The 27659-nt window shown below is 36.5% G+C and overlaps 1 protein-coding gene across 1 annotated transcript; it reads right to left on the bottom strand.

Annotated features, from left to right (window-relative positions):
• Positions 1-15799: 15799 nt before the first annotated feature.
• On the bottom strand, positions 15800-19491 carry LOC138879640 (uncharacterized). The gene is made up of 6 exons (XM_070159259.1): positions 18717-19491; positions 18524-18618; positions 17757-18334; positions 17130-17676; positions 16611-16704; positions 15800-16080 (listed from the first exon to the last, which is right to left on the bottom strand). The coding sequence occupies exons 1-6, from the start codon at positions 19489-19491 to the stop codon at positions 15800-15802; spliced, it is 2370 nt and encodes a 789-aa protein (XP_070015360.1).
• Between the last annotated feature and the right edge of the window lie 8168 nt (positions 19492-27659).

Below are 27659 nucleotides of genomic sequence, written 5' to 3'. Positions count from 1 at the left end.
ATGAAAACAAGTTAGAAATGACTTACAATCGATTTGGAAGAGTACTTGTCTTTGAAAAATCGCCCAAAAGTGTTTTGGTTTTGAAAGGGTTTGAAAAATGGTTGAAATATGTCTAAGTTATGATTTTACAGGTTGCAAGTGTCGCAATTATGAACCCCTCAGACAACTACTCTCGCATTTGCGACTGATGTTCGCATTTGCGATGGATTTGTCGCATTTGCGACACTAGAGGATTCCAGGCCACTTCGCAAATGTGATTGGCCTTTCACATTTGCGACATCACTTTTGCAATGACTACGCCGCATTTGCGACCCCAAGGAAGACCAGGTCGTTTCGTATTTGCAGCGATTTCTCGCATTTGTGAGACAGGCTTCGCAAATGCGAGGCCTGCAAACCTACAACATACCAGCTAAAAACATGTTACATCCTAAGTTAAATTCCACTCCGTGGCCTATCCAAAACTCACCCGAGCCCTCGGAGCTCCAAACCAAACATGCACACCAACCTAAAAACATCATACGGACTTGCTCGTGCAACCAAATCATGAAAATAACATGTAAAACTATGAATTATACCTCAAAACTCATCATTTTCATCAAGAACACTTTAAAGTTCATAACTCTTCGACCGGAAGTCCAAATCACATCAAATAAACTCCATTTTTCACCAAATTACACAGTTACCATTTAAATACTATAGCAAGTTTGTACTGGGCTACGAAATCAAAATACGAGCCCGATACCAATGTTTCAAACATTAATTCTTTTCTTTATTTCATAAATAATTCAACAAAACAATTTCTTTCAAAAATTGATTTCTAAGGTTTGGGACCTCGGAATTCATTTCCGGGCATGCGCTCAAGTCCCATATTTTACTGCGGACCTCCCAGGATTGTCGAAACATAGACCCGGGTCCGTTTACTCAAAATGTTGACCAAAGTCACCCATAATTAGATTTTAACTCTAGAAATTTCTATTTCTCATATTTTCACATAAAACGCTTTCTGGATATAGGTCCGGACCATGCATGTAAATCGAGGTGATGTAAAAGGAGGTTTTAAGGTCTCAGAACACAGGATTTGTTTCTAAAACAAGTGATGACCCACAAGTTCGAATCAAAGTTTGTGCAAGTTAAATTCAAGATCATCGTTCATGGCAACAAATATAGATTCAAGATCAAGCACAAAGGCCCTTGTATTTATCTACTATTGGAAAGAAGAATACGAGGATTCATAGAGATTGTAGCACTCATATTACTTGAAATCAAATACTATGATTGTTGCAATATCTTTCGGTCTTGATTTTATTTTCTCAACATAATTTATAGTCTACAAATTCTGGCAAGCCTAATGGGACAATCTCTACCTCTCATCTCAACTTTTCAATCACCAGCGTTCGAGAACATCAAAATGTCTTTAAAGAAAATTAACTCTAGATCAACTTCCACCAAGGCAGCTAATTCTAGATTTTATGCTAATGTGGAAAGCATCCTCGATGTTACTTTTGGAAGCTTCGGACCAGTTACGAGGAGAAAAGTAAGCTCATTAGGACAACAAACACTACAAGTGCCATCCGCATCAACCCCTATTTTTGAATCTTCGTCCTCAAAAAGAGAAATATATTCTACAAACACACCTGAAGGAGGAAAGTGATATTGCTAAAAAGATTAAAAAAACTATTGCTCTGCTGGACTTTTCGGATCCAAGAACTTTGTTGTGAAGGAAGATGGTGATACTTCAAGTGACAGATCCTCCCTATTTACACCACATAATGTTATACAATCAGAGATCAATCTATGTGACAATCCATGTTACTTCCCATTGTCCACAACAATTATGCAAGCCATGGTGACAAATGCTTCATCTGTGGAGGAGGAATGGAAAACTTGACGGAAGCAATCACTAGCTTGACCAATTGCATGCAAAATCAAGTTGCTAGAATTGAGAAACTAACAGACATGGTGGGAATCTTGATAGAATAGGAATCCACCCATGTACCTGGCAAGCTCCCAGAAGTTCAAGAGATTGATCCCACCTCACGACAAGTAGCATCCATGAAGGAAATTCCAATCTCTTCAGAAGGGATGATTCCAATCAATCAACTAAAGGAGTTCATTGAAGGGACTATAAAAAAATATGAAGTTGCTTCCTAGTCATCCCTTACCTACACAAAGTCGTACACTTCAAGGATCGATATGTTGAATATGCCTACTGGCTATCAACCTCAAAAATTTTAACATTTTGATGGTAAAGGCAATCCAAAGCAATATGTGGCGCATTTCGTTGAGACGTGCAAGAATGCTGGAACTTATGGGGATTAACTTATCAAGTAGTTTGTCCGCTCACTGAAAGGAAATATTTTTGATTGGTACACAAACCTCGAGACTGAATCTATTGATAGCTGGGATCAACTAGAGCAAGAGTTTCTCAATTGCTTTTATAGCACGAGACATAATGTGAGTATGATAGAACTTATAAATACTCGTCAACGAAAGGGTGAACCAGGTGAACCAGTTATCGACTTTATCAGTCGTTGGAGGAAAGCAAGCCTCAATAGCAAAGACAGGCTTCGTGAAGTTCTGGCATAAAATGTGCATCCAAGGCATGCATTGGGGAGTTAGGGGTGGCCAGAGGGTGAAGCCACTAAAGCGGTGGCTTTAGGCCCCAGAATTTTGGGAGCCCCAATTTTTGTTTTCCAATTCCTATTTGATGTCTAATATTTAATTTGAGACATTGATTAATTCAAATTTGTGTCGTGTAAAGTCCATTAAAGTGAGAACTTTTCCTTAGAAGGGATTTTTTCATTCCAAATACCCAGACCGCATGCTTCAGGTTAAATAAGGAGAGATGCTATCTATCCCACCACAACTCTTCTCGTGAGGCCCCAAATTTTTTTAAGAAAATATTAAGTATTTCAAAGTAGAGAAGTAAAATAATTTATACATAAGAAAAAGATTACATTAATTATTAGAAAATAAATAATACACTTTTAAACTCCATTTTTTCCCTCGGATTTTCATCATTGCAACAAGTAGTGAAACATCAAAAGATTCTTTTAAAGTTTATTAGCTTCTTGAATCAGATTCTATTACTTAAGATCAATACTATCACATGAGAGATTAAATGAATTATGTGAAAAATTATTAAAATTTTATTTTCAAAAAGCTAGAAAAATCTATTTCAACTAAAAATATATAGGATTGTTTTTAAAAGGGTCTCCTAGTAAAATTTGGCTTTGGACACCAAACTTATTGAGTCGCCTCCGTTGGGAGTCCACTACATTTTGAAAGGTATCAAGCCTAGCACTGTCACACCTCCTTTTTACCACCCCGAAAGGGGGATATAAGAGAGTTTTTCCAATTTAAGTGACATTAATCGAGATAGAATTATTTTATTTAATTTCTTAGAGTCGCCACTTGGAATAATTTATTTGGTGTTCCAAGTCACCGGTTTATTTTAAAATCCCAAGTCGAGGAAATTTGACTTTATTTAAAAGTCTACGAACCAGAAATTCTACATAAGGAATTCTGTTAACCCGAGAGAAGGTGTTAGGCATTCCCAGGTTCCGTGGTTCTAGCACGGTCGCTTAAACTATTAATAATTGGCCTATTATCTGATTTACTACCTACTTTAAACCTATTATGCATTTTTAGCTTTATAACCGCTTTTAATTATTTTATACCGTTTTTTAGGATTTATGGATTTATTTCTTGAACAAGTTACGATTGTAGTACACTTGCCATTTTGGAACACATTACAAACCACGCTACATGAAATGCGTTCGCGATTTTTGACATGTTTATTTATTATATTACTCGACGTTATGGTCGGTTCACATGAAATGCATACCCGAATTTGGATTTATGTATCATGACCATGCCACGGGAACCGTACCCATGGCCACGATAATTTAATATTCGCACCTAAAGAAACTAGTGCATTTAATTATTTTCCTAATCTTTGAGATTATTGCAAGGCCAAGAGTTATGGAATTATTGTGGCAAAAGTGATGTAGTGTAGATTTTTATTTCACTGTTATCTTGGCTTTGGGCCCAACTTGTATTTAAGCCCAAATCATAATCCTTGTCGTGACTTATTAAAATTAAAAGCTCAAAATCTCATCAGTCTCATATTAAAGTTACAAGACCCAATGGCTCTAACATACCACCGTTTTTTTAACTTAAGCTCCATTTTTAGCTTTTATTAGATAACTAAAATAATTTCGAACTTAATGCCATATGTTGTCTCATGAAGCAGGAAATCAAAATAATAGAAAGCTAGCAACAGATTATCAACTAAGGAATAAAATACTCATATAAACACTATTGATAAAATAAACTTCCTTTAAAACAAATACTTGTTTACATTCAAGGCCAATATGGATTTCTCAAATTATATTAAACTAACAATATAGGTGAGAAGCTAACATTCAGTTACTTGATAAACTAATTCTAATCAAATAAACAGAAAACAAAACAAAAAACAAAAGAAAAATTAGTGAAACATTTGAACAGATCTAAACCAAAGCTGAAGCATTATATTTCAAAGAGGTACATTAAGAAGAATGATTCTTTTATTGATGGATTTCTAACCTTTTACTGTGAAAAGTGGAAATCAAAGATGACATTCTAGCCGAACTCGCTGACCGGAGCATCGAACGAGAACTCAAACAGATCTCAAATTTCGACCTCTTCTAACTCGACCCAAATGAGGCGAAAAAATCGAACCTGGCATGGGTTTATGGTCATGTTTCGTGAGCTGATTTGAGAGCTATTTGGTTGCGATTTTTAGGTGTTTCATGCTTGTTTCAGTGCTGATTTTCGTGGTTGGCAACGGGTTTGAGGGTAGAGTTTGGCTGGTGCATTTCAGGTGATGAAATCGACGGTTTTAGGTGGGGAAAAATTGGTAAAGTTGCTGGAATTTTTTAGAAGAAGAAATTGGTCTTTTTCAATTGTCTTTAGCTAATGTATGTATATATTAAGAGAAGAAAGAAGAAAATCACTTTTTCATTTTGTTTCCATGGCTAAACGGAGAGCATTTGAAGAAGGAAATATCTGTTCCCCGTTTTTTCGCCTCCTCTGTTTTAGCTCTCTTTCGTCCCCTTTTTCCTAGATCCTCTCTGTATTTTTTGTTTTCTTCTTTTGGTTCTGCGTGTTTCCCAGCAAGAAGTAGCAAATTAAGCTCAGAAAGTAGCCGACTTCAGTGAAATTAAAAGTAAATTGCAACAAATGGAGCTCATTTTCTACCGCTGTTCTAGGTTCTTAGGGTGTAGGTCTTAGCTTAAGGATTTAGGCATTATTTTATAGGGATAGGAATTAGGTTAGGTCAAATGGGGAATGGGTATGAGCTCAATGTTTTGGGCTATTCAAAATTTGGCCTTTTTCAATTAAGACCAAACAAAATTAGCCTCAAATTTCATACTCTTTCTTCTAAAATAAGACCAAAAATACTATACCATTTACTAATTAATCCTACTTAAGTAAATTAAAATAAAACTAACCATTAAAATAAATCTATTTTTGGTATTTTTCAAATATCATACTAAAAGATAAAAAATGGAAAACTTATTGTAAAATTAAAATAATGTTCCTGAAAACAAAATGAAACTATTTTTTTTGTATTTTTGAATTTTATGTAAGGTAGATAAGCTAAAAGTAACTAGATAAAAATGTCAATATGCTAAATAAAAGAAAAATATTTTTTTGTAATTTTTATTTAAAGATAAAATAATGTTAAAAGTTTAAAAAAATAGTGAAATAGTACCATTAGACCTAAACTAACATCTAAACACTAAAAATGTGAAAATTTTGGGGAGGGTCAAAAATCACATGTCTACAGCTGCCCCTCTTTGACTGGAAACACGAAGAGTTTTCAAACAAAGAACGACGAGACAGGTTTTTGACTCGAAACTTATTCAAAAGAAAATAAATATGGGTAAAAAATTGTGACCAAGCCCTGGTATCTGAGCTGCCTACATATCCTTGGCTATAAAGGAATCATGCCACGTGTAGTTCAGAAGTGAATGGGGTGATGGAGTACACCGAGGTGGAGAGCCGAGTGAGGTGTCTTCAAGGTTCCGGTCTGCGATCCTGTTATTACATCAAAATCAAAAATGAAAAAGACTAACTAAGCCTATCAGCTACGAGTTACAAAATTCCTATCTATGAGTCTTCTGAAGCTTGATCTTGAGTCTTGGTAGTTCTTCATGCGGACTCTGATCTGAATCTTGATGCTTGTTAGTTGCAGGTGTTAGTTCATTCTTCCATGGCTTCTTCTGCTCAAGGCGGGACATGCAAAGCTTGTGACTTCAATCACGTCTTGAGCATTCCACAACTTTTCTCTACTTCTGCACTTTGCGTTCACTTTTTTTTCTTTTCTTCTTTTTTCTTTTATTCTGGATTGAGACTACTTCTTTTGCCTCGAGGCAAAACCTGCTCAAACACCAAAACAAACAAATGAAGGAAATTTTTCTGTCCCAGTTTTCACTAGGAAAATTTCATGAGTTATTGTAACAAAACTCTAAACTACTTCTTTATTGAAAGTAATAAAAGTCAGGATTGTGTATCCTTGAGAAAGAGAGATTAAGGAGTAGAGACCCTATATCTAAAATGAAATTAACTGGGGATTGGAGGCCCTAAGTTGGAAAGATTACTAGGTTATGCTGGCATCAACTAAGGAATGAGACCCTATGTTGGGAAATATTACCAGGTTATGCTGGCATCAGCTAGGGAGTGGGGCCGTATGTTGGAAAAGATTACTAGGTTATGGTGGTATCAGCTAGCGAGTGAGACCTTATGTTGGAAAAGTGAGACTACTGAATTGTGTACCTATGCTAAAATGAACCAAGAAGGATTCTTTTTTGTTTTTTTAAGAGAAATAATCATCATTTTTTATCTTTTTTTTTGTTGAGAAAATCATTCTTTTAAACAAATTGCTCAAACGCTTTTTTTTCAAAGGCATGAACAAATGACCTTTTTTTCGAGACATCCTCTTCTTTTTTAAAAAAAATTATTATCCTAGGAGAAAATTCATCAGACTAGGTTTCTTTTTTTTTGTATCTTAGGAGAAAGATTCATTAGACTAATATTCTTTTTTTTTGGTATCTTAGGAGAAAGATTCATCATACTAAGATGTTTATCCTAGGAGAAAATTCACCAGACTAGATTTTCTATCTTAGGAGAAAGATTCATTAGACTAAGAGTTCGATTCTAGGAGAAAAGTTCATCAAACTACGTTTCTTTTTTTGTATCTTAGGAGAAAGATTCATCAGACTAAGATTTTTTTTTTTTGTATCTTAGGAGAAATATTCATCAGACTAAGATGTTTATCCTAAGAGATTCATCAGACTAGGTTTTCTATCTTAGGAGAAAGATTCATCAGACTAAGATTTCGATCGTAGGAGAAAAATTCATCAGACTAGGTCTCTTTTTCAGTATCTTTGGAGAAAGATTCATCAGTCTAAGATTTCTATCCTATGAGAATATTCGTCAGACTAGGTTTTCTATCTAAGGAGAAAGATTCATCAGACTAAGATTTTGATTGTAGGAGAAAGTTCATCAGACTAGGTCTTCTATCTCAGAAGAAAAATTCATCAGATTAAGACGTTTATCCTAGAAGAAAGATTCATCAGACTAGGTTTTCTATCTTAGGAGAAAGATTCATCAGACTAAGATTTTGATTCTAGGAGAAAATTCATCAGACTAGGTCCTTTTTTGTTATCTAGGAGAAGGATTCATCAGACTAAGATTTCTATCCTAGAAGAAAATTCATCAGACTAGGTTTTCTTATCTTAGGAGAAAAATTCGTCAGACTAAGATGTTTATCCTAGGAGAAAGATTCATCAAACTAGGCTTTTTTTTGTTATCTTAGGAGAAATATTCATCAGACTAAGACTTCTATCCTAGGAGAAAATTCATCAGACTAAGTTTTAATCCTAGGAGAAAGTTCATCAGACCAGATCTCTTTTCTTCCTTTTTTTTGGTATCTTAGGAGAATGATTCATCAGACTAAGATTTTTATCCTAGGAGAAAGTTCATCAGACTAGGTCTTCTATCTTAGGAGAAAAATTCATCAGACTAAGATTTCGATACTAGGAGAAAAGTTCATCAGACTAGGTCTTCTATCTCAAGGAGAAAAATTCATCAGACTAAGACATTTATCCTAGGAGAAAGATTCATCAGACTAGGTTTTCTATCTTAGGATAAAGATTCATCATACTAAGATTTTGATCCTAGGAGAAAATTCATCAGACTAGGTCCTTTTTGTTATCTTAGGAGAAATGTTCATCAAACTAAGATTTGATCCTAGGAGAAAGGTTCATCAGACTAGGTTTTCTTATCTTAGGATAAAGATTCATCAGACTAAGATTTCTATCCTAGGAGAAAGTTCATCAGACTAGGTCTTGTATTTTAGGAGAAATGTTCATCAGACTAAGATTTTGATCCTAGGAGAAAATTCATCAGACTAGGTCCTCTATCTTGTTATCTTAGGAGAAAGATTCATCAGTCTAAGATTTATATTGGGAGGAAAATCCATCAAACCAGGAATTTTTATCCTAGGAGGAAAAATGTGAGGATCAATGACAAGATTTTATGCACAATAGCAAGACAAATAAAGGCAAAGATTTGAGAAACTTCCCTTTGTCGGCTCTTCTCTTCTTTTCTTTTTCTTCTCTTGTTTTTCTGTTTGTTTTGTTTTTTTTTTCTTTTTTCTTGAATAATTTTCCTTGCACTGCTTTGTTCCTGTTTCACACAAAGAAAAATTTGTCAGTTTTGAAAATGGTGGTCGATTTGTGGCCTTGAGTCCGGGACAGCTTGGCCTCTGCTCAATCAGCTTGAGTCAACTTCAAGAGAATTTTGCTCTGCATCAACCCTGATCGTTTCACACCCGGTACCATTTGTATTTCTGGCTCAATCAGCATTATCCCAACTGGAGATATTTTCTTAGATGACCTTTTCTAATATCTTGAATGACTTCCTGATTTTGAGCAATTTGTCTGTCAGAGAGAATCACAAGTTATCTTTGTTTGCGCTAAGCAGGTTGACAAGAGTCTTTTGGGGGAGCCTTTGCATGAATCCTCAAGGTATATTGACAGTAACAACTGAGTATGCTGGCCAAATTTACTTTGTGCAATTAAAAAGTTGGTAGTAGATTTTGAAATCTTTTCTTGCTTGTTTTGACAAGGACGGATTTAGAGTGAAGGACACAAATGATGCAAAGAAACAAGTATTAACAAGAAATGCCCCTATCGGAAGGACAGAAGTTAGAGTTTTTTCTTTTTTTTTCTTTCAATAACTAGCCTTAATGAATCATGACATGCATTTGGACTTAATGGCCGATCTATCAAACTAATCCAATTTTTCCTTTTACCATTTCTATGACCTTTGAAGTCGGGCTTGTTAGTGCCAATTCTTTGTATCAGCTTCACGACTCACTTTTGACTAGTGGTGCCCTGAGGGGTTTTCACCAACAAGTCTCTCTCATTTATTCATCTCTGCTTACCGTCGTCTTACAGTGCACGTGATGGTTTTCACTAGTAAGACTCTCATTTTTCTTTTTCTTTTCTTTCACCTTCTTTTTTCTTCTGTGAGCAACTTGACAATGTTCTATATCGTGTGGGAAATGTTGCTTATTGCATGCATCTCTTGACATTCTTGAAGGTTGATCATGAGGTGTTTATTTGGAAGATTTTTGGATAAGGGTAGGAAGAAAGGCCGGCATGAAGGATCAAAAAGATTAAAGATGATGGGGTTGTATACTTACAACTCTTAAAATTGACTCTTTTAAAAACGAAATAAAATCTTTGCCCCAGCTTCAGCTATTGAGAATTTTTTTTGAATTCTTATTTGGTTGGACCGAACCGTGAGGCTGCCTACGTATCCTTTTTTTTAAAGGAATCAGGTCTAACATAGTTCAAACATCTGACCTAACTATAACTTTTCTTTCTGTTCCTCTATTTTTTTCACTTTTTTCGCTTTTTTTTCTTTTTCTTTTCAAAACAAATTGCCCCAACTTTTATTTTCTGGGGACTTGGACCTTTGACTTCTTTTTTTTTCTTTTTCTCTTTTCTGAACTTTCTAAGAGTTGCCCCAGTTTGTACTCTTGGGACATGGACTTTTTTTTTTCTATTTTTCATTTATTTGACTATTGACTCTGAACTTGATTCCAAAAGATGGTGGTCAAAAAAAATAACACAGGCTCAAAGGGGTGACAAAGGATATAAAATGTTTGGGTAGCAAAAAAAGGGCCTCCCAACCTCGAGAACACCAAACATAGTGTGAGACCCCATGTGTTTTTTTTCTCTCTTAACGTGGCGTGGTTATATTTTGTATATATGATTGGGTATAGCACATTGGGAGAATAATACTGAAAATGTGTGGTAATATTAAGGAACTAAACTAAAGCTTTAGGTCAAAAGAATCCCTTAAACAAAAGTTCGTGGTTAAGGAAATGACTCGGGTAGCACCCCGCGCGTTCGGAAGGTTTAAGTTAACTTGCACCTATGGGATAAGACTAAGAGTGTCTAATATGCTATGAATAATGTGTTATGAGGTATTATAATATCACACTAGTCACATGTTAAGTTTTGGAGTCAAGCAAGTTGCGAAATAAAGGTCGGCAAAAGTTATCGTAAATTTCTCTAATAAATTTCTAAACTTTGGGTCAAATGTATCAGACCATTTCTCCCAATATATAAAGAGTTATGATACCCACAAACTACCGAATCGAAGGTCTAAGAGTTTAGTTCTCAATCAAAGAAACTTCACATCAAACCTACATTGGAGTAAAATGTTATGTTTGTTTTATCATGGAATGTCCGGGCTGAAACCGGGTCGCGAACCGGGTCGGGTCAAACAAGTGGTATAAGTCGGCAAATTCGACTTTTAAGACCTCAAAACATTTTATTTTAGTCCCAAAATAGTGAGAAGGCTGAAGAGAAGGTTCTATGGTATTCTTGAGTGATTAAGGTGTGTTTTTAACGATTTCTATCGTTAAAGTTCGCCCCCATGCTTAGAAAAGCAATCTCTATGCTTTGCAATCGTTTCCCCCCTTCTATTAGTTGTGTTTGGAGCTATTCTTGGAAGATATGAATTTGTTGTTCTTGCTGGTTCTTCAGGATTCATACTTGGTTTGTCAAGGTAATCATCTCACTATTGGAAAATTCACCTATGGCTACGCAGGGAAATCCGTTCCAATAGGTAAGAAAACCGTTGCCATAGATGTACTGCTACGGTTCAGCGCCCGTTCCACAAGCTGTCGTGCCTATAGACTTTATGGAACGGTTCCGCTAACCGTTGCTATAGAACAGTCTATCGCTACGGTTTTCCCTCTTCCTGTTGGAACGATTATTCTTATCAACTGCAACGGTTAATAACCATTACCATAAGGTTAAGTGCAACGGTCGATAACCGTTACGGTATCTATTAAACCGTTACGGGTATTACAGAAATGGCAACGATTTCTTTAAGATATTGCAACGGTTGAACTACCTATTGCTACGGTTTGTGGATTATTTTTGGAACGGTTTGCAGGTCCTATGGCAACGGTTTTTAGATTATTTGGAACGGTTCACAGGTCCTATGGCAACGGTCGACCTACCTATTGCAACGGTTTTTATATTATTTTGGAACGGTTTCCAGGTCCTATGGCAACGGTGTTGTAGCTGTAACAATTTAATTTAATTGAAAATAGTGCCCCTGTTTTAAATAAAGATTTTACATATATATACAATAAACTATAAAACACTAAAATTTATATAAATACAAAATGAAACTTTTCATAATCCAAATTGTCCGACAAGTTAATAATAAATCCATAGATAGTGATGAAACCAATAACATACATTTGATATTTCAACATCAAAAGTTTTAAAATTTTTTGATAACAAACATTCTTAGAAACTGCAACATACATCTACAACAATTCAAAATTCAAGTAAGGTCTAGATCTTCATCACTGCCTCCGTCTTCCATCTCTTCATCTACTCCACCTACAAAAGAGTATAAAGTGAGATTTATCAAAGATATTAGTGGAAAAAATCCCAAATTAGTTAAGTGAATGTGGGAATTTGACAGTTTTAGGCTTAGCAGATACAAGAATATCTGGTTCTTTGCTTGTTTCATTAGGTAAGCTCAAGAAACTTGAGACTTTGTCTATTTACACTACTATATTGTCTGGTGAAATACCTCCTGATTTAGGTAACTGTTCTGAGCTTGTTAACTTGTATTTGTATGAAAATAGTCCTTCTGGTTCAATCCCATTTGAGATAGGGAAACATAGAAACTTAGAAAAATTGTTCCTTTAGCAGAATAATCTTGTTGGTGTTATTCCACAAGTTGGGAATTGTACTAAATTGAGTATGATTGATTTGTCTTTCAAGATGTAGCTCAAGAATTTCAAGAACCGCCAGAAGATCACATTTTCCTACTACAAGAATACAAAATTTACGATTTCAAATCTAAGCAGCGACAAAAATACACTAGATGATTCGTTCCCGTCTATTTAAGCTTTAGTGGTCCATACTCTACTGTTATTAAAAAAGGAAAAACAAGTACAAACATTAAAAAATTGAAACAGGCGACTATTTTAGCATCGGTCACAACCTTAGTCTTCCTAATTGCTGGAGGATATTACATTCAGCAAATTCCCCCTTTCATAGTTTGGTTACCCTTTCATAGTTTGGTTAAAATATCTGAGCTTACAGCTACTATTGCTACAAGTTGCTACTAGGAGTGCAATACAACGACAACAACTACTACGAGTGTTCAAAAGGAGTCTATCGCCAAGTTGCAGATTTCCCAGCAATAAAATCAGTAGGCCAATCAGAGTACAAATTACCACTACTGCCCAGAGTTATCAGGCCACTTGAAAGAAATAATAAAATCCAAATCAACAAAGAAAATAGGGAATGACAGTACTCTTTTGAACTCTTGCGCACTGATAAAGAGAGAGAGCGAGAGAGCGCATAGTGAGAAGCAACATAAAAAAAAGAGGAGAAGAAGAGGAAAGAGAAGACGTGTAACATTTGCCACGGACTAAACTTGGTTGTTACTGCCAGCGGATGGACGATTGATTGGTTGAATAGCATCTTGTTGTGCAGAAGCAGCTTCGTCATGTGCACGAGCACTGAATATTAACATGTCAGGATCATGTCTTGAATCGGGGTTGAGACGTTGAAGTCGTTTAACGACGTTCATCGTAATATCTTGTTCCATAGCATCCTTTTGTGCATTAAGCTCTTCCAGCAATTTTTCCTTTTGTCCATTGAGCTTTTCCAACAATTTTGTTTGCATCCTCTCTTCCATTTCCTCCATTTTTTGTTCCATTCTCTCATCAGTAACATTTACAAAGGATCCAAAATCTCCTTTTTTTTTCTTTTTTAAGACAGTTTTGCTAACTCCTCGTCCATACAATCTTGCCCGACCTGGGTGCTTAGGTCCCATGACTGATGCAAACGTGTCAACTGAATCACTACCATCTCCACTTTCTTGAGTTGATTGTATTCTCTCCATTTCAGCCTACAAACCAAATGCAAGAGAATAGAGTATAAGTAAATAAAACTAAGTCGATAATTAAGAACAAATAAATAATCACGATAATCTTTATACTAGAAATTCTTACAATTTTACTGATTGTATTCTCATAAGAGCTTTTGTATACTCGACCAGGTTTTCTTTTCCTTGTAGCCACAAAGATGTCTTTACTTGATAGAGTATCCGAAGTATCAACCATTTCCTTCTTTTTTTCCTAGTAACATGAAAACTGGTATAATAATATTTTCATTCAAAGTTAGCAAGTTCATACTTAAAGAAAAATAAGAGAAAAAAATCAAACCTCGATGATTCGAGCAAAACTTGTTTTGCCAGCAGTGTGTGGATGCTTCAATTTTTTTCGATTCTCGATATTGGTTTCAGACGTTTTCTGCAAATAAACAAGCAAATGCATGTGTATATAAAGCCATGATTGTTCCATTCAAATTTATAATTAATACGCCTAAAATATAAACAAAATAATGATGCGGAAAAGGATATAATAGTTTTGACGGGATTATACTTGTAATGAACAGGAGAAGCAGGGCAAGCCAAGTGATAGATCTGAACCACTTCTAACAAAATAGGCTCAACAACATCATGCCTTATTAACTCAAATCTATGATTCCCAAAATGATGCATCAAATTTCTTTCCTTCCTGTAAAAAAATTACTTTTTCTTGTATTTAAATATACTTTTTCTTATATTTAAATCCTATAGGTATGGTACTAGAAAAATATGCTATCAATAATTAGTAAAAATAGAAGCAAACAAGGGTGGCAAAGAGCACATAGCAGCAGCAAATAACAAACAAATTCCCAGCCACATTAGCCCAATTCTACTAATGCATAGTGTTATTATCTAAATATGCTTTGTGAATTCAACGTCCTCTTGGATCCTCCCTGCACCCAAAACCTTGAAACCAAACCAGAACGCAAAAGAACGCATATGCAACACACTTGAAGATTCAATCGAATTTTAGCTTATTACTTCCTAATAGCAGGCCTTCAAGTATTCGGTTCAAATAAAATTAGTTATGGAAGAGAATATTAAGATATACAACTGGATAGGTTTCATCACAAATAGATTATTAACTTTTACACGGCATTCAGCATAGCCGAGGGCATACAGAAACAGAAATACACCGCAAGAGTAAAAGAAGGTTAATATAAAAAGGAAAACTACTATATTCTACAGACAACACTGAGCCGTGTAATATGATAAAAGATTGCTTTTTTGGGTTTTTATTTCATTCCAGACTCATCAGCGTCATCACCATAGAAAGAACTTTTGTCCATATTTCATTTCTATTTTGTGTTTAAAAAGAGTTTAAGAAATGGGAATGGCAGCTGCAGATCTACGGTTTCATGTTTTAGCTGTTGATGATAGCTTGATTGATAGAAAGCTTATTGAAAGGCTCTTTAGAATCTCTTCTTGCCAAGGTAACTCTTAATTCTAAAACTTATTTACATACAATTTCTGTTTTTTTTAGTATTAATTAATTAATTATATACAAAAGTTAGATGTAATTACCTTGGCGGCATCGGAGTTCCAATAGTCAAGAAGATCTTTAAAGTGAGACACCGGAATATTTTTTGGCCTATTCTCCATTTGAAGCTCGTCATTCTCGTATGCTTCAAAGTGCTTTTTCTTCAACTGACTTTTATACTTTCTCCAAGCAGTACAAACTGAATCAAAAACTCAATTCTTCACCTCTTCAAGAATGTCATATTTTTCCTACAAATTTAGTGCAATTGGGTTAATATAAGAAATGTGAAATATTAACGCTTATTGAACATTAGGAACTTCAAACCTTGACATATTTCCAAATATTATTTTTTTATCTACTTTCCTCCAATCAAATACATTAAGAGGACAAAAGGTCTCATTCCTTCCCAATGTGCCGAGGAAGCTACCCAATTCTTTCACAACTTCATCAGTAGGACCAATGGGTTGATCGAACTGATTTAGCACGATTATTTTACGGTCCTTCCTACCGTGCACACTTTGCATTTGAGTAGGGCCTCTTTTTCTTTTTGGTGCGGAAGAGCCTGCATTAATACAAAACAAGGATAATCACCAACAACCACTGTTAGTTAATTTTATGAATAAATTTATATATACTTGCCTGGTTCCTCAGATTGTTCAATTGCTTTATGATTGATAGAATCTTCAGATGGTTCATGCATATCTTGTGATGTAGGAGTGATGGAATCCATTGGCACTTGCCACACTTGTTCTTGTACTCGTTGTGCTGTAGAAGAGGTAGAACTCAATGGCACTTGCCGCACTTTTTCTTGCAGTTGAGATCTTTGCGAAACCTTCTCAGCTTCTGATTGTCTTTCTTCATTTTCATGAAAGGTTCTTTTTGTGATCGAGATTCTAATTGTCTTTCTTCATTTTCATTAGACCTTATAGCTTGAGAGGTTCTCTTTGTTGTCAACAACGAAACCTTTTGGTTTCGCAAAGATGCAAGTGATCCAGCTGGAATAAGGTTGGATAGTTTTTTATTTTTGCTTGAACACCCTTCTTGATTCATGACTATTAAAATCTCTGCCAGATTCCAAAAAACAAACGTGAAATAGTATAAGATGAGTAAATATTACTGAAAAAAGGAGAAGTATGAAAAGAAAAGGTAGAGAGGCAAATGTTATATCATCAAACTTGCAAATAAATAAGAGATCAAACAAATGAATTGAAGAAAAGAGATTTTGACCATTAATTCTTTCAGAATAAACAGCATACCAAAAAGAAGACAGTCATACTTTGGCATCTGAAACATGCCCATATAACATTTGGCCTAAAAAACTTTGAGCAACAAAGAGAAATACCGAAGGATAAAGGACGAACGACAGCGAGCATTATAAATAATAGTACTCCATATGTAAAAACATTTCAGGGATACATATTGCTTCTAGAAATCAAAAGTACAAAACATCATAAGTAAAAATCAAAGCTTAACATCCAACTCACCTCCAAAAAAACTGAAACCCCACTTCAAATTAAACCCTAGTGTAAAGAGCAATCACCTGGACAAGAAATGCAGAAACGTTGTTTATCTGATCACCCTGGAATTGAATAACCTTCAAAAATAGCAACATCACATGACATATTAGTCACAACACTCAAAAATGACCATGATATTGTAAGACATTTAACAGATAGATAACAATCTCCCTAAAAAGAAAATGAAACAGATTTAGAAGTGATAGACAACACCAAAAATAATCTATATATATATATATATATATATATATATATGTATATATATATATATATGTATTATCACTTACTCTAAAAAGAATATATTTAAAAGAATTTCATAACTTTCTTATTTAATCATCTGCTTCCATCTAGTCCCACTCAGTATCATCAAACCCATCTTCCTCTTCCGATTCTTCCGATTCTATAGTCATATCATATGAATGTTTTGCATTAGTTGGAATATCAACAATATCAACGGGTAGATCTTCTCTTGACCATCTAACGTCAACATCAAGTAATCTAGAGGAGGAACCAATGTCATTATTAGGTTCCCTCTAAAATGTGTCTCCAATATTGGGACAATTCTCTTCCTCTAGATCATACAAATCAACATGTACTTTATTCCTTGCATAATAAACATCTTTTTCAGTTGGATCCTCCACATAAAAAACTTGATAAAATTGTGATGCCAACACAAAAGGGTCATCTGTACTGCCTAATCTATTGAAATACACCCGAGTTAACCCATAATCATCTATTTCATTACGAAACCAATCACATCTAAATAGTACAACGCTAAAACAACCCCAATAATCAACCTCAATGATATCCCGAATAGCTCCATAATAGATAATCTCACCATCGATGGGATTTTGGTCCCTAGCACTAGCAAAACTATCAGTTGTTGACGATAAAGTCACTCCACTATTTTGAGTCTTGCCTTGGGAATCCCGTTCTTTGGTATGAAATTGGTATCCATTAATAAAATATGCAGTATACCTTTTGGACACCATATTAGGTCCTTTGGCTAGCCATAGTAAATAATCTGGCACTACAATATTTTTAACTTTCTCCTTAAACCAATTACTGAATTCCCGACTATGATTCCTTGCTCTTTCCCATGCATTTGATCTACTGTGATTAACAATTAAATTCTTATGTTCCCTGCAATCATGATATTTCAAGTTTAATCATATAATAAACAAATATAAAATATAAATAAACATATATAAAATTTATCTTACTCGATAAACTTTTCCATTTGCTCATCTCCAGTATTGAACAGAGCATATCGATGTGCTTCAAAATATAACTGTGAATCCATGAGAAAAGTATTTTGTTTCTTACTTCCAATTGGATGGCCTATATTAGAGAATAAAGGTGACAAATTTTGAGAGTACTCATCATCCACAGTTTGGTACCTACTGAATTTTGTCTTGACACCATCATGTAGGTATCTCGAACAAAAAGTCAAGCACTCGTCAGCCAAAAACCCCTCTGCTATTGACGCTTCTAGACAAGATCGATAGCGTACAAACGCCTTGTACTTACATAGGTTTCTCTCAATGGGATACATCCAACGAAAATGATCCGCCCCCCAAAGCTTAATTTCATTCACCAAATGAATAGGCAAATGTGGCATTATGTCAAAAAATGTTGGATGGAAATTTTTTTCAAGCTCACATGTTATTTCAACAATTTCAGACTGCATTTTTTCAAGATCTCTTTTCCTTATGACCTTACTACATATAGCTCTAAAGAAATTTTCCAACCTAATCAAGGACAATGAAACATTCTTGGGCAACACTTTTCTAACAGCAACCTGCATCAAGTAATGCATCATAAAATGAGCGTCATGACTCTTGTACCCCGATATTTTCATCTCCTTCACATGCACGCATTCTGAAATATTCGAAGCACACCCTTTTGGTAATTTAGCATTTTTCATGACAGTGCAAAATAATTTTTTTTGTTTTGGTTCCATGTAGAAACAAGATTTAGCCAAACTTACAGTTCCATTATTGTTTGGTTTTGGTTGTAGCTCCTTTCGTATCCCCATTTCTTGCAAGTCATAGCGAGAATTTTCATGGTCCTTTGACTTTCCATCTATTTCCAATAAAGTCCTGAGTAAACTATCACATATGTTTTTCTCAATGTGCTTCACATCAAGATTGTGCCTCAGTTTGTTATGCGCCCAATATGACAATTCAAAGAAAATGGATCTCTTTTTCCATGGGCCCTTAGCACTCCGAGGCCTTTTTTAGCTCCCTTTCCAAAGATATTGTTGAATTCAATCAGCTCTTCAAACACTTCCTCACCGGTCAAAGGAGTAGGTGCAAGTCTATGCTCCTCTTTACCATCAAATGACTTCTTATCTCTTCGAAATGGATGATCAACAGACAAAAATCTTCGATGACCCAAGTAACACATCTTGTGACTATGCTTGAGATATTGAGAGCATGTGTCATAATTGCAAGTGGGGCATGCCAATTTCCCCTTAGTGCTCCATCCTGAAAGCATAGCTAATGCTGGAAAATCACTAACTGTCCACAATAAGGCAGCACGCATTCGAAAAGTTTGGTTGGTTACAGCATCAAACGTGTCTATCCCCATTTCCCATAGTTCCTTCAATTCTTCAATTAATGGTTGTAGGTACACATGTATATCATTTCCCGAAGACAATGGACCTGGAATGATCATAGACAACATTATATACTCTGGCTTCATGCAAATCCACGGTGATATATTATAGTTCATTAACATAACAGGCCACGTGCTATGAGAAATGTTTATCGTCCAAAACGGGTTGAAACCATCACTTGAAAGACCCAATCTAACATTACGAGGATCACTAGAGAAATCCGGGTGCAAAGAATCAAAATCCTTCCAAGCTTCCCCATCAGCAAGATGTCTTATATTTCCATAATTGAGTCGTTCATTAACATGCCATCTCATCATAGCAGCCGTTTCAGGACACATGAATATCCTCTGAAGCCTAGGCTTTCAAGGAAAGTACCTTAAAATCTTTGTGGGGATTTTAGAGTTTGTATTAGTCAAAGGACCAGCATTCTTCCATCTTGAAGACCCACAAATGGAGCAATTATAGGCCTTCTCATTTTCTTTCCAAAATAACATGCAATCATTGGGGCATGCATGTATTTTTTCATAATGAAAACCCAAATTTTTTATCATGTTTTTAGCCTTGTTGAAAGATTCTGGTACCTGAGCAAAGGGAAATGCCTCTTTTATCAACTCTAACAAATCTGAGAAGGCCACATTACTCAACCCATGCAAGGATTTAAGCAAGTACAACCGAATAGTGAAACTCAATTTACTGAAATTTTCACACCCCGGATATAACTCTTGTTTTCCTTCTTCTAGTAATTTGAAAAATTTCCTTGCTTCTTCAGATTGTCTTTCCCTATCTCCTTCTTCATCCCCTGCCTGACCCTCTATATTTCTAAACGTATCATGAAGCATTCCATCAATATCATCACGCATGTTAGAACATTCATCATCATTTCTTGGAGAAGGTGTATTTATCGAGGAAAATTCCTCCCCGTGGAAAACCCATTTGGTATAACCATCAACAAACCCATGAACAACCAAATGATCCTCCACCACATTTCTATAATGCCAATAGCGATTAATGCACTTTTTGCAAGGGCATAATATTTCATTTCCTTGGGCAGCTCGTTCAAATGCCTTATCAAGAAAATTATTCACTCCACCTATATAATCATCCGTCCATCTAAGGAGATTCACCCAACTTTTATCACCATAATCCATGGATATCCTATATAATATATTCAAATCACCGAGATTAATATTGTATCGTATACCTTTAGAAGCTTTGCTATCTATGAGTTTTGCTTTCACTCCTGCAGGCCTTTGCCAGCTTCTGTCTAATCCACTAACCTGTAACAAATCATTGAGAACTGAAGTAAGAATACCAAATGAAGCAAAAATATAAAAGAAAAGAAGAGTTTTTCAAAAGTAAAGATGGACTAAACCCCACCAGATTCTCGGCAAAAGCATCAACTTTCCATATTATCTGGACCACTTACCATAAAAGTTTTCTGTTTGGTCATTTAATTAGTATTGAATAGTTGTGTCAATTATACACAGGTGGACATTGAGGGATGAAGTTGTAGGAGATTTAGTTTGGTTATTGAGATGGAAAAGAGGAATTGGTTGTGGAAAGGAGACATTCTGAGAAGAGAAGTGGAGAAACTGAGAGTTGTTGTTCATTGTCATCACATTCAGAGAGACACTCTGATGAGCAGGTACAAACAAAAAAAAAGAGGTTCTCATTGTTCATAGGTTGTCTTGACACTCTTATAATTAGTCGTGCTGATATGAAGAAGGCTAACCTCGTCACACACTTGATAAAATACATTGTTGATTTCTCACATCCACATACTTAAAGCTTTATATGAATGATTTCAAACTGATAATGGTCGAACGAAATATGCTGCTCACATTTTCATAGTTAAGAAGTGTTAAAAGTTGTATTATGTATTAAATTTATGCACCTGTGCAAATTTTAAGTTTTTATCAACATAAGATCAATATTCAAAGATTCTAATTCTGAAGCCATGCATCTCAGATCCAATATAGGTGTGAAAGACTTCATCATGGAGCTGATTATGTCAGTCCCACATATAGTTAAGCAACCAAAAACATCTTTCATTATCTATGAAGAGTATCTATCTAGAGAAAGAAATAATGATTGGCAGTTCGCTGAAGCAACAGATGATCAAGTTTTATATACAACAATATATTAAGGCTCAAACAACCGATACATCACAATGTCCAACTAATACCACATAGTTTGAAGCAGACTAATGAAAATAGGACAAAGGAACCATAAGGAGCTGGAAATGTTCCTATAGTTGTGTATCAACACAAGGTCATTTACTCACTACAGAAGAGCATTTCAATATCTTATGTCATTATGTTGCTAATTAAGGCCAAATATATCAAAAATATAACAGAAGAAGCCTCGAAACACTTCTTTCAAACAGTAGAAATTACAGGAGTTACAAGCAAACACTTCTTTCAAACACTCAATTGGTGGAAATCTTAGCAATACCATTGCTTTGGCCACAAAATGTTAAACAAAAACTAGAAATTTAAGCCTTCAACCCAGAAATTTAAACAAAAAAAAATTAAAAAAACCAACCCAGAAATTTAACAAAAACTCAAGTTGAGTTGCTAAAACCAACCAAGAAATTTAAAGAAAAACAAATTTAAAAGGCTGCTAAAAATTAAAAAGCTGCTAAGAATATATTTACCGGTTCAGATTTGGAGAAACTCTAAAGGATTAGCACGCCTCCTCTGGTGCGGCTGATTATAGAGGAGTTATGAGCCTAGAAGCGATTTTCGATCGTCGGAACAGAGGAGATTTTCGATTATGGACGAGCTTGGACGAGATTGTCGATTTTTCGGAGCTTGATAATTTCCGATGATTTTTCGGAGCCTAGAAACTCGATCGATCTCCTAAAAATTTCAGATGAAACTATGGAGGAGGAGCGTAGCCTTGTAATTTCCGATGAAACTAATCGGAGGAGCCTCGTAATTTCCGGTTGAAAGAATTAGGGGATTTTCGGATGGAGCCTGGTAATTTCCGATAGAATTTGGTATATTTTGGGGTTTAGGTATATATATTTTCGATGAAAACAAGATATAAAACTAATAAAGAATAATAATCAGATTGTTGGCCCCACCTTATTTTAGTGGGTATTAAAATTTTGGGTGAAAAATAAGGAGGGAACTAAAATGACCGTAACAATACATCCAATCGTTACCATATATATATTATTGCTACGGTTATACAAACCGTTGCCATATACACATATATAGGAACGATTATTGAGTCTATTGCAACGGTTCAGTTGCTAAGTGTCCCGGTAGTTCCAGCAATTGTTTGTAACGGTTATAACCGTAACAATAGAATGCCTATCGCAACGGTTATGGATTCGTAGCAATAAAAAGCGTTGCCATAGCTCCAATTTCTAGTAGTGTCTTGGGACTCTTTTATGATCTTTTTTGCAAAGTTCTACGGATATTTCGTCAAGTTAGTGTCATATGGCAAATCTGCCGATTTAAACTCAATTATGAACTATTTATAGGTGTGTATAAGCTACATATATATAGTGTTTGCGAAGTTTAGGACGTAAGGAACAACTTTCCTGAAGGAACTACAGGCATTCAGACGTTTGTTGGAAAGGTATATTAAGGCTAAGTTCCGTCCTTCCTTTTAGCACGAATTCTGGGAAATTCTTAAGACGTCAAATGTGATATTTTACTATTCTATTGCTAGAAAGACCTTCTATGAAAGGCATTGGGATCGTAGCTGAAGTATTTTCATGATGCTATTAGGTTGATATTCCACTCATTCGGTTAAATAAGGTATTCGACAACTATATCTGTCATTTTGTCGGCTTTCTTAACTATATGTCTATATATATGAATTCTTATTCATCTTTGGGTTGTGTGACTAAAAAAATAAAGGCATTTAGTATTTGAGATCAGTCCTTCTTCCTTGTTAAAGTGTATTTTAAAATCTCTAAAGTGACACATCGATTTCCAAAAATCTCAAATATAATTTTTATGTTTAAACTACTAAAACACTTGATTTTTGAAATATTTTCTTTTACTAAATATCAAGAAATCAGGTATAAGGACTAAGTGAAGCACATTAAACTTTTTATGAACATCTTCAGAGTTAAGTTATCTTTCTAAAAGTCGAGTTTAGTTTTCAAGCTTATTAAAAAAAAGGAAAAAAAAAACATATAAGGTTCCACGAGAGAATTGTATGTGATAAGAAGGTAATTATGAGATTATGAGAATTAGAGTACCAATGAGCCAAGATTGGCTAAGTTCTTGTTATGGCCAATTATATGCATTCAAAGTTCATATCATAAATGACATATTAGCTACCGGGAGAGACCGTCATTGCTAGCATTTGGTTGGGTATGTCATGCATTTGCATCAATATATATGTATTCACGACATACGATTACACGAGCATACCATGCATATTTAATTACTATGAGGTCGGATGTCGGCCATGGAGGCTATCAGAGTTTCAGTGTCTGGTGGTATCTCTTTACTTTTTTTTGTACATCAGCTATGTATTTTTCTACTTTTTGCCTTACATACCAGTACATTTTTATTCGTACTGATGTCCCATTGCCTGGGGACACTACATTTTTGTTTCGTGCATATAGGTCCAGGTAGGGACTTTGATCGACCCCTCCGCTATGATTTCGGGGTTCTGCTGTGAGTTGGTAAGCTTCACCTCTTCCTAGAGCTTTCATGGGATGGTTAATTTTGTTGTACAGTTTGGGTATTGTCGGGGCCTTGTCCCGACAGTTCTTATGACACTCTTAGAGGCTATTGTGGACACAGTATTCTGGGTTTCTTTTTGTAGCTTTCAGTCTCCAGCCCAGAGGCTTGGCATGTATATATATATATGTGTGTAGGCATGTATGTCTCTAATCGCGGCCTCGTCGGCCAGCTAGCACTTTATTATTTTGGCTCGTCTACCTTTGTTTATATAGCTTATTGTTATTCAGGTCATGACCTTAATGGTTCAGGCTTAGTATTTCAGATGTTGTGCTGCCCGATCTGTTGGGCCCCCAGTTTAGTTAGCTAGTATATTTAGTGGCTAACTTGATCGATTACAGTATCGAGTGCCAGTTTTGCCTCCCCTAGTTTGGGGCGTGAAAAACTTGGTATCAGAGCAGGTCGTATACCAGGGAGTCCACAAGCTGTGTCTTGTAGAGTCTTGCTTATGAGTGTGTTGTGCACCACACTTATAATCAGGAGGCTATGAGGCATTTAGGAATCGTTACGTTTCTTTCAATTAAAAGATCGTTCTATAGAGCGAAGTTATAAGAACATATGAAATCTAAATCGTGCTTTGTGTTTCTTATCTAACAGGCTACCTACTCTCAGGAGATGGCACAAAGAGAGATAGGTATGGATTTGGGGAAAGGTACCAGTCGTTCCCCACTGGGTCAGAGGGATAGATTTCCCTTAGAGGCATACAGTGAGTCTCCAGTACCCCTAGTTTCAGCTTCCCCAGCACTTGTTGGAGCCTAGGGAGATGCAGTACCCCTAGCCTCACCAGTCCCATTAGTACCTGAGGCAGCTAGAGACACATGATCCAACACATGTTGTTCCCCCATCAGAGACTGGGGAGTAGGGGATGAGGGAGGCAGTTCAGTTTCTGACTAGGATGGTTTCTATTTATGAGCGATAGCTAGAGCCGGGAGCAGATGCCTAGAGAGATCGGACAGGAAGCTCGACAGTACAAGAGTTTCTTCACTTGGCCCCTCCATTATATACAGGATCCAGTTCCACTGAGGATCCCCAGGACTTTATAGACCATATGTATAGAGTATTGAGGGTGATGCATGCCTCCATCACCGAGGCTGTGGAGTTGACTTCTTTTCAACTACGTGATGTAGCCGTCCTATGGTATGAGGCATGGGAGAGATCTAGAGGACCTGATGCTCCGCTAGTAGAGTGGGAGGACTTCTCTGAGGTGTTTTTATCCCATTATTTGCCACAGGATGTTCAGGAGGCCCGTCTTGACTAGTTTCTTAGCCTGAAGTAGGGGGATATGAGTGTGAGGGATTATAGCCATAAGTTTAATTCTTTGGCGAGGTGTGCACCAGGTATCGTCGTACCATGAGGGCTAGAGTTCATCATTATGTGGATGGTTTGGGGGATCATCTGATTAGAAACTGTAGGGTAGTATCCCTATTAGATGATGTAGATATTTCCTGCAAACAGGCTTTCGCTCAGACTACAGAGGACCTTTCCTGTCGGATTCGTGATACTCGCAGGGATAGGTAGCAGAGTAAGAGGGCTCGTACTATGGGGTCTTATAGGGAGCGACGGGGTGACTTTAGGCCCCCAATGCATCAATATCCACCTCGGTCAGTAGGTAGTTTTCCACCACAGATGCAGGGCCAGCGGTTTGATCGTTATATTCAGTCAGGACCGGAGTAGAGCTCATGCCAGCCTGATGGCCGTCGATAGGAGGGTTCCGCACATATGAGACAACCTACTCCTCCATGTACTCAGTGTGGTAAGCTGCACACCGGGTAGTGTAGACAGGGTTCGAGTGCATGTTATCATTGTGGGCAGACATGACATTTTATTACCTGGTGCCCGGGTTTAGGCAGAGGTGCACTAGCTCAGCCTTCATGATCCACAACAGCCTCTTCCCCCTCTGTACGTGCTCCCCGAAAAGGTCCACAGTCTACTCAGGGTCGTGGTAGGGGGAGAGGTGGAGGAGACACCTCAGGTTCTAGTGGTAGCCAGAACCGCTTTTATGCACTCACAAGCCGACCAGATTCAGAGGCATCCCTAGATATTTTCACAAGTATATTGACAATACATTCTCATGCCATTTATGCATAGATAGATCCCGGCTCTACATTTTCATATATTACTCAATTTATTGCTAGTAAGCTTGACATGAGATCTGAGTTGTTGCCATAGTCAGTTGAGGTATCTACACTAGTTGGCAACTCTATTGTAGCTAATCATGTCTATCGAGGTTGTACATTGTTAATTAATGACCGTCCAACCTCTGTTGATTTTGTTGAATTGGTTATGTTAGACTTCGATGTCATTATGGGTATGGATTGGTTGGTAGCTTGTTATGCTAATATTGATTGTCGTGCAAATTTGGTCCGATTTCATTTTCCTGGTGAGCCTGTCCTTGAATGGAAAGGTAATGCATCCACGCCCAAGGGTAAGTTTATTTCATACCTTAGGGCTCGGAAGTTTATTGCTAAAGGCTGTATATACCATTTGGTTCATGTCAGGGATATAGATAAGGAGCCAACGACTCTTTAGTCGGTTCCTACTGTGAATGAATTCCCGACGGTATTCCCTGACGAGCTTCCAAGAATTCCCCCGAAAGGGAAATCGATTTTGCTATAGATTTGCTTCCTGATACACATTCTATATCCATTCCTCCCTACATAATGGCTCCTGCAGAGCTAAGGGAATTGAAGGAACGACTTAACGTCTTGCTCAATAAAGGCTTTATTAGGCCAAGTATATCCCAATGGGGTGCTCCGGTGCTCTTTGTTCGAAAGAAAAATGGCTCCTTGCGGATGTGTATTGACTACAGGCAACTAAATAAATTCACTATCAAGAATAAGTATCCTCTTCCACGGATTGATGACTTGTTCGATCAGTTACAAGGTTCCAAATGCTTTTCTAAGATCGAATTGCGATCCGGTTATCATCAGCTACGAGTCAGGGATATTGATATCCCAAAAATAGCATTTAGGACGAGGTATGGCCATTTTGAATTCCTTGTCATGTCTTTCAGGCTTACAAATGCCCCAGCAGCCTTTATGGATCTTATGAATCGGGTATTCAAACCATTCTTGGATGAATTTGTGATTGTGTTTATTGACGACGTCCTGATATATTCACGATCGGAAGCGAGCATGCGAACCATTTGCAAGCTGTATTGCAGACTCTCCAGGACTACAAGTTATATGCTAAATTTTCTAAATGTGAATTTTGGCTAACTTCTATTGCTTTTCTTGGTCATGTTATTATCGGCGATGGTATCAAGGTTGATGGCCAAAAGATTGAAGTTGTGATGACTTGGCCGAGGCCCTTGAATCCGACAGTGGTTCGTAGTTTTTTAGACTTGGCAGGGTATTACCAAAGGTTTGTGGAGGGATTTTCCTCTATCTCTGTACTATTGATGAAACGGACACATAAGGGAGCTAAGTTTTAGTGGACTGAGGCATGTGAACAAGGTTTTCAGGCGCTAAAGAAAAGGCTTACGACGACACCTGTCTTGACTCTTCTGGATGGCACCAAGGGTTATGATGTATATTTTGATGCCTCAAGAATTGGCCTAGGTTGTGTTCTTATGCAGCATGGTGAGGTTATTGCATACGCCTCCAGACAGTTGCGGAAACATGAACAGAACTATCCTACGCACGATCTTGAGTTAGCCGCAGTTGTCTTCGCCTTAAAGATTTGGCGGCATTATCTATATGGGGTTCATATTGATGTTTTCACCTACCACCAGAGCCTTCAGTATTTATTTAAACAGGGGGAGCTGAACCTACGACAAAGAAGATGGCTATAAT

Source organism: Nicotiana sylvestris, chromosome 10 (assembly GCF_000393655.2).
Source record: "Nicotiana sylvestris chromosome 10, ASM39365v2, whole genome shotgun sequence".
NCBI classification, from domain to species: domain Eukaryota; kingdom Viridiplantae; phylum Streptophyta; class Magnoliopsida; order Solanales; family Solanaceae; genus Nicotiana; species Nicotiana sylvestris.
This window is presented reverse-complemented; position numbering and strand designations above follow the sequence as displayed.

Bases quoted from the DNA above. Each gene is read 5' to 3' on its own strand.
- LOC138879640 (XM_070159259.1), bottom strand. From the start codon at position 19,491: ATGTGTCCTGAAACGGCTGCTATGATGAGATGGCATGTTAATGAACGA. The intron at 17,677-17,756 runs GTAAGATAAATT...TCATGATTGCAG, and splicing joins CAAATGGAAAAGTTTATCGA to GGAACATAAGAATTTAATTG. The intron at 16,705-17,129 runs GTACATGTTGAT...TTTTCTTTTTAG, and splicing joins TTTATTATGCAAGGAATAAA to GGAGATTGTTATCTATCTGT.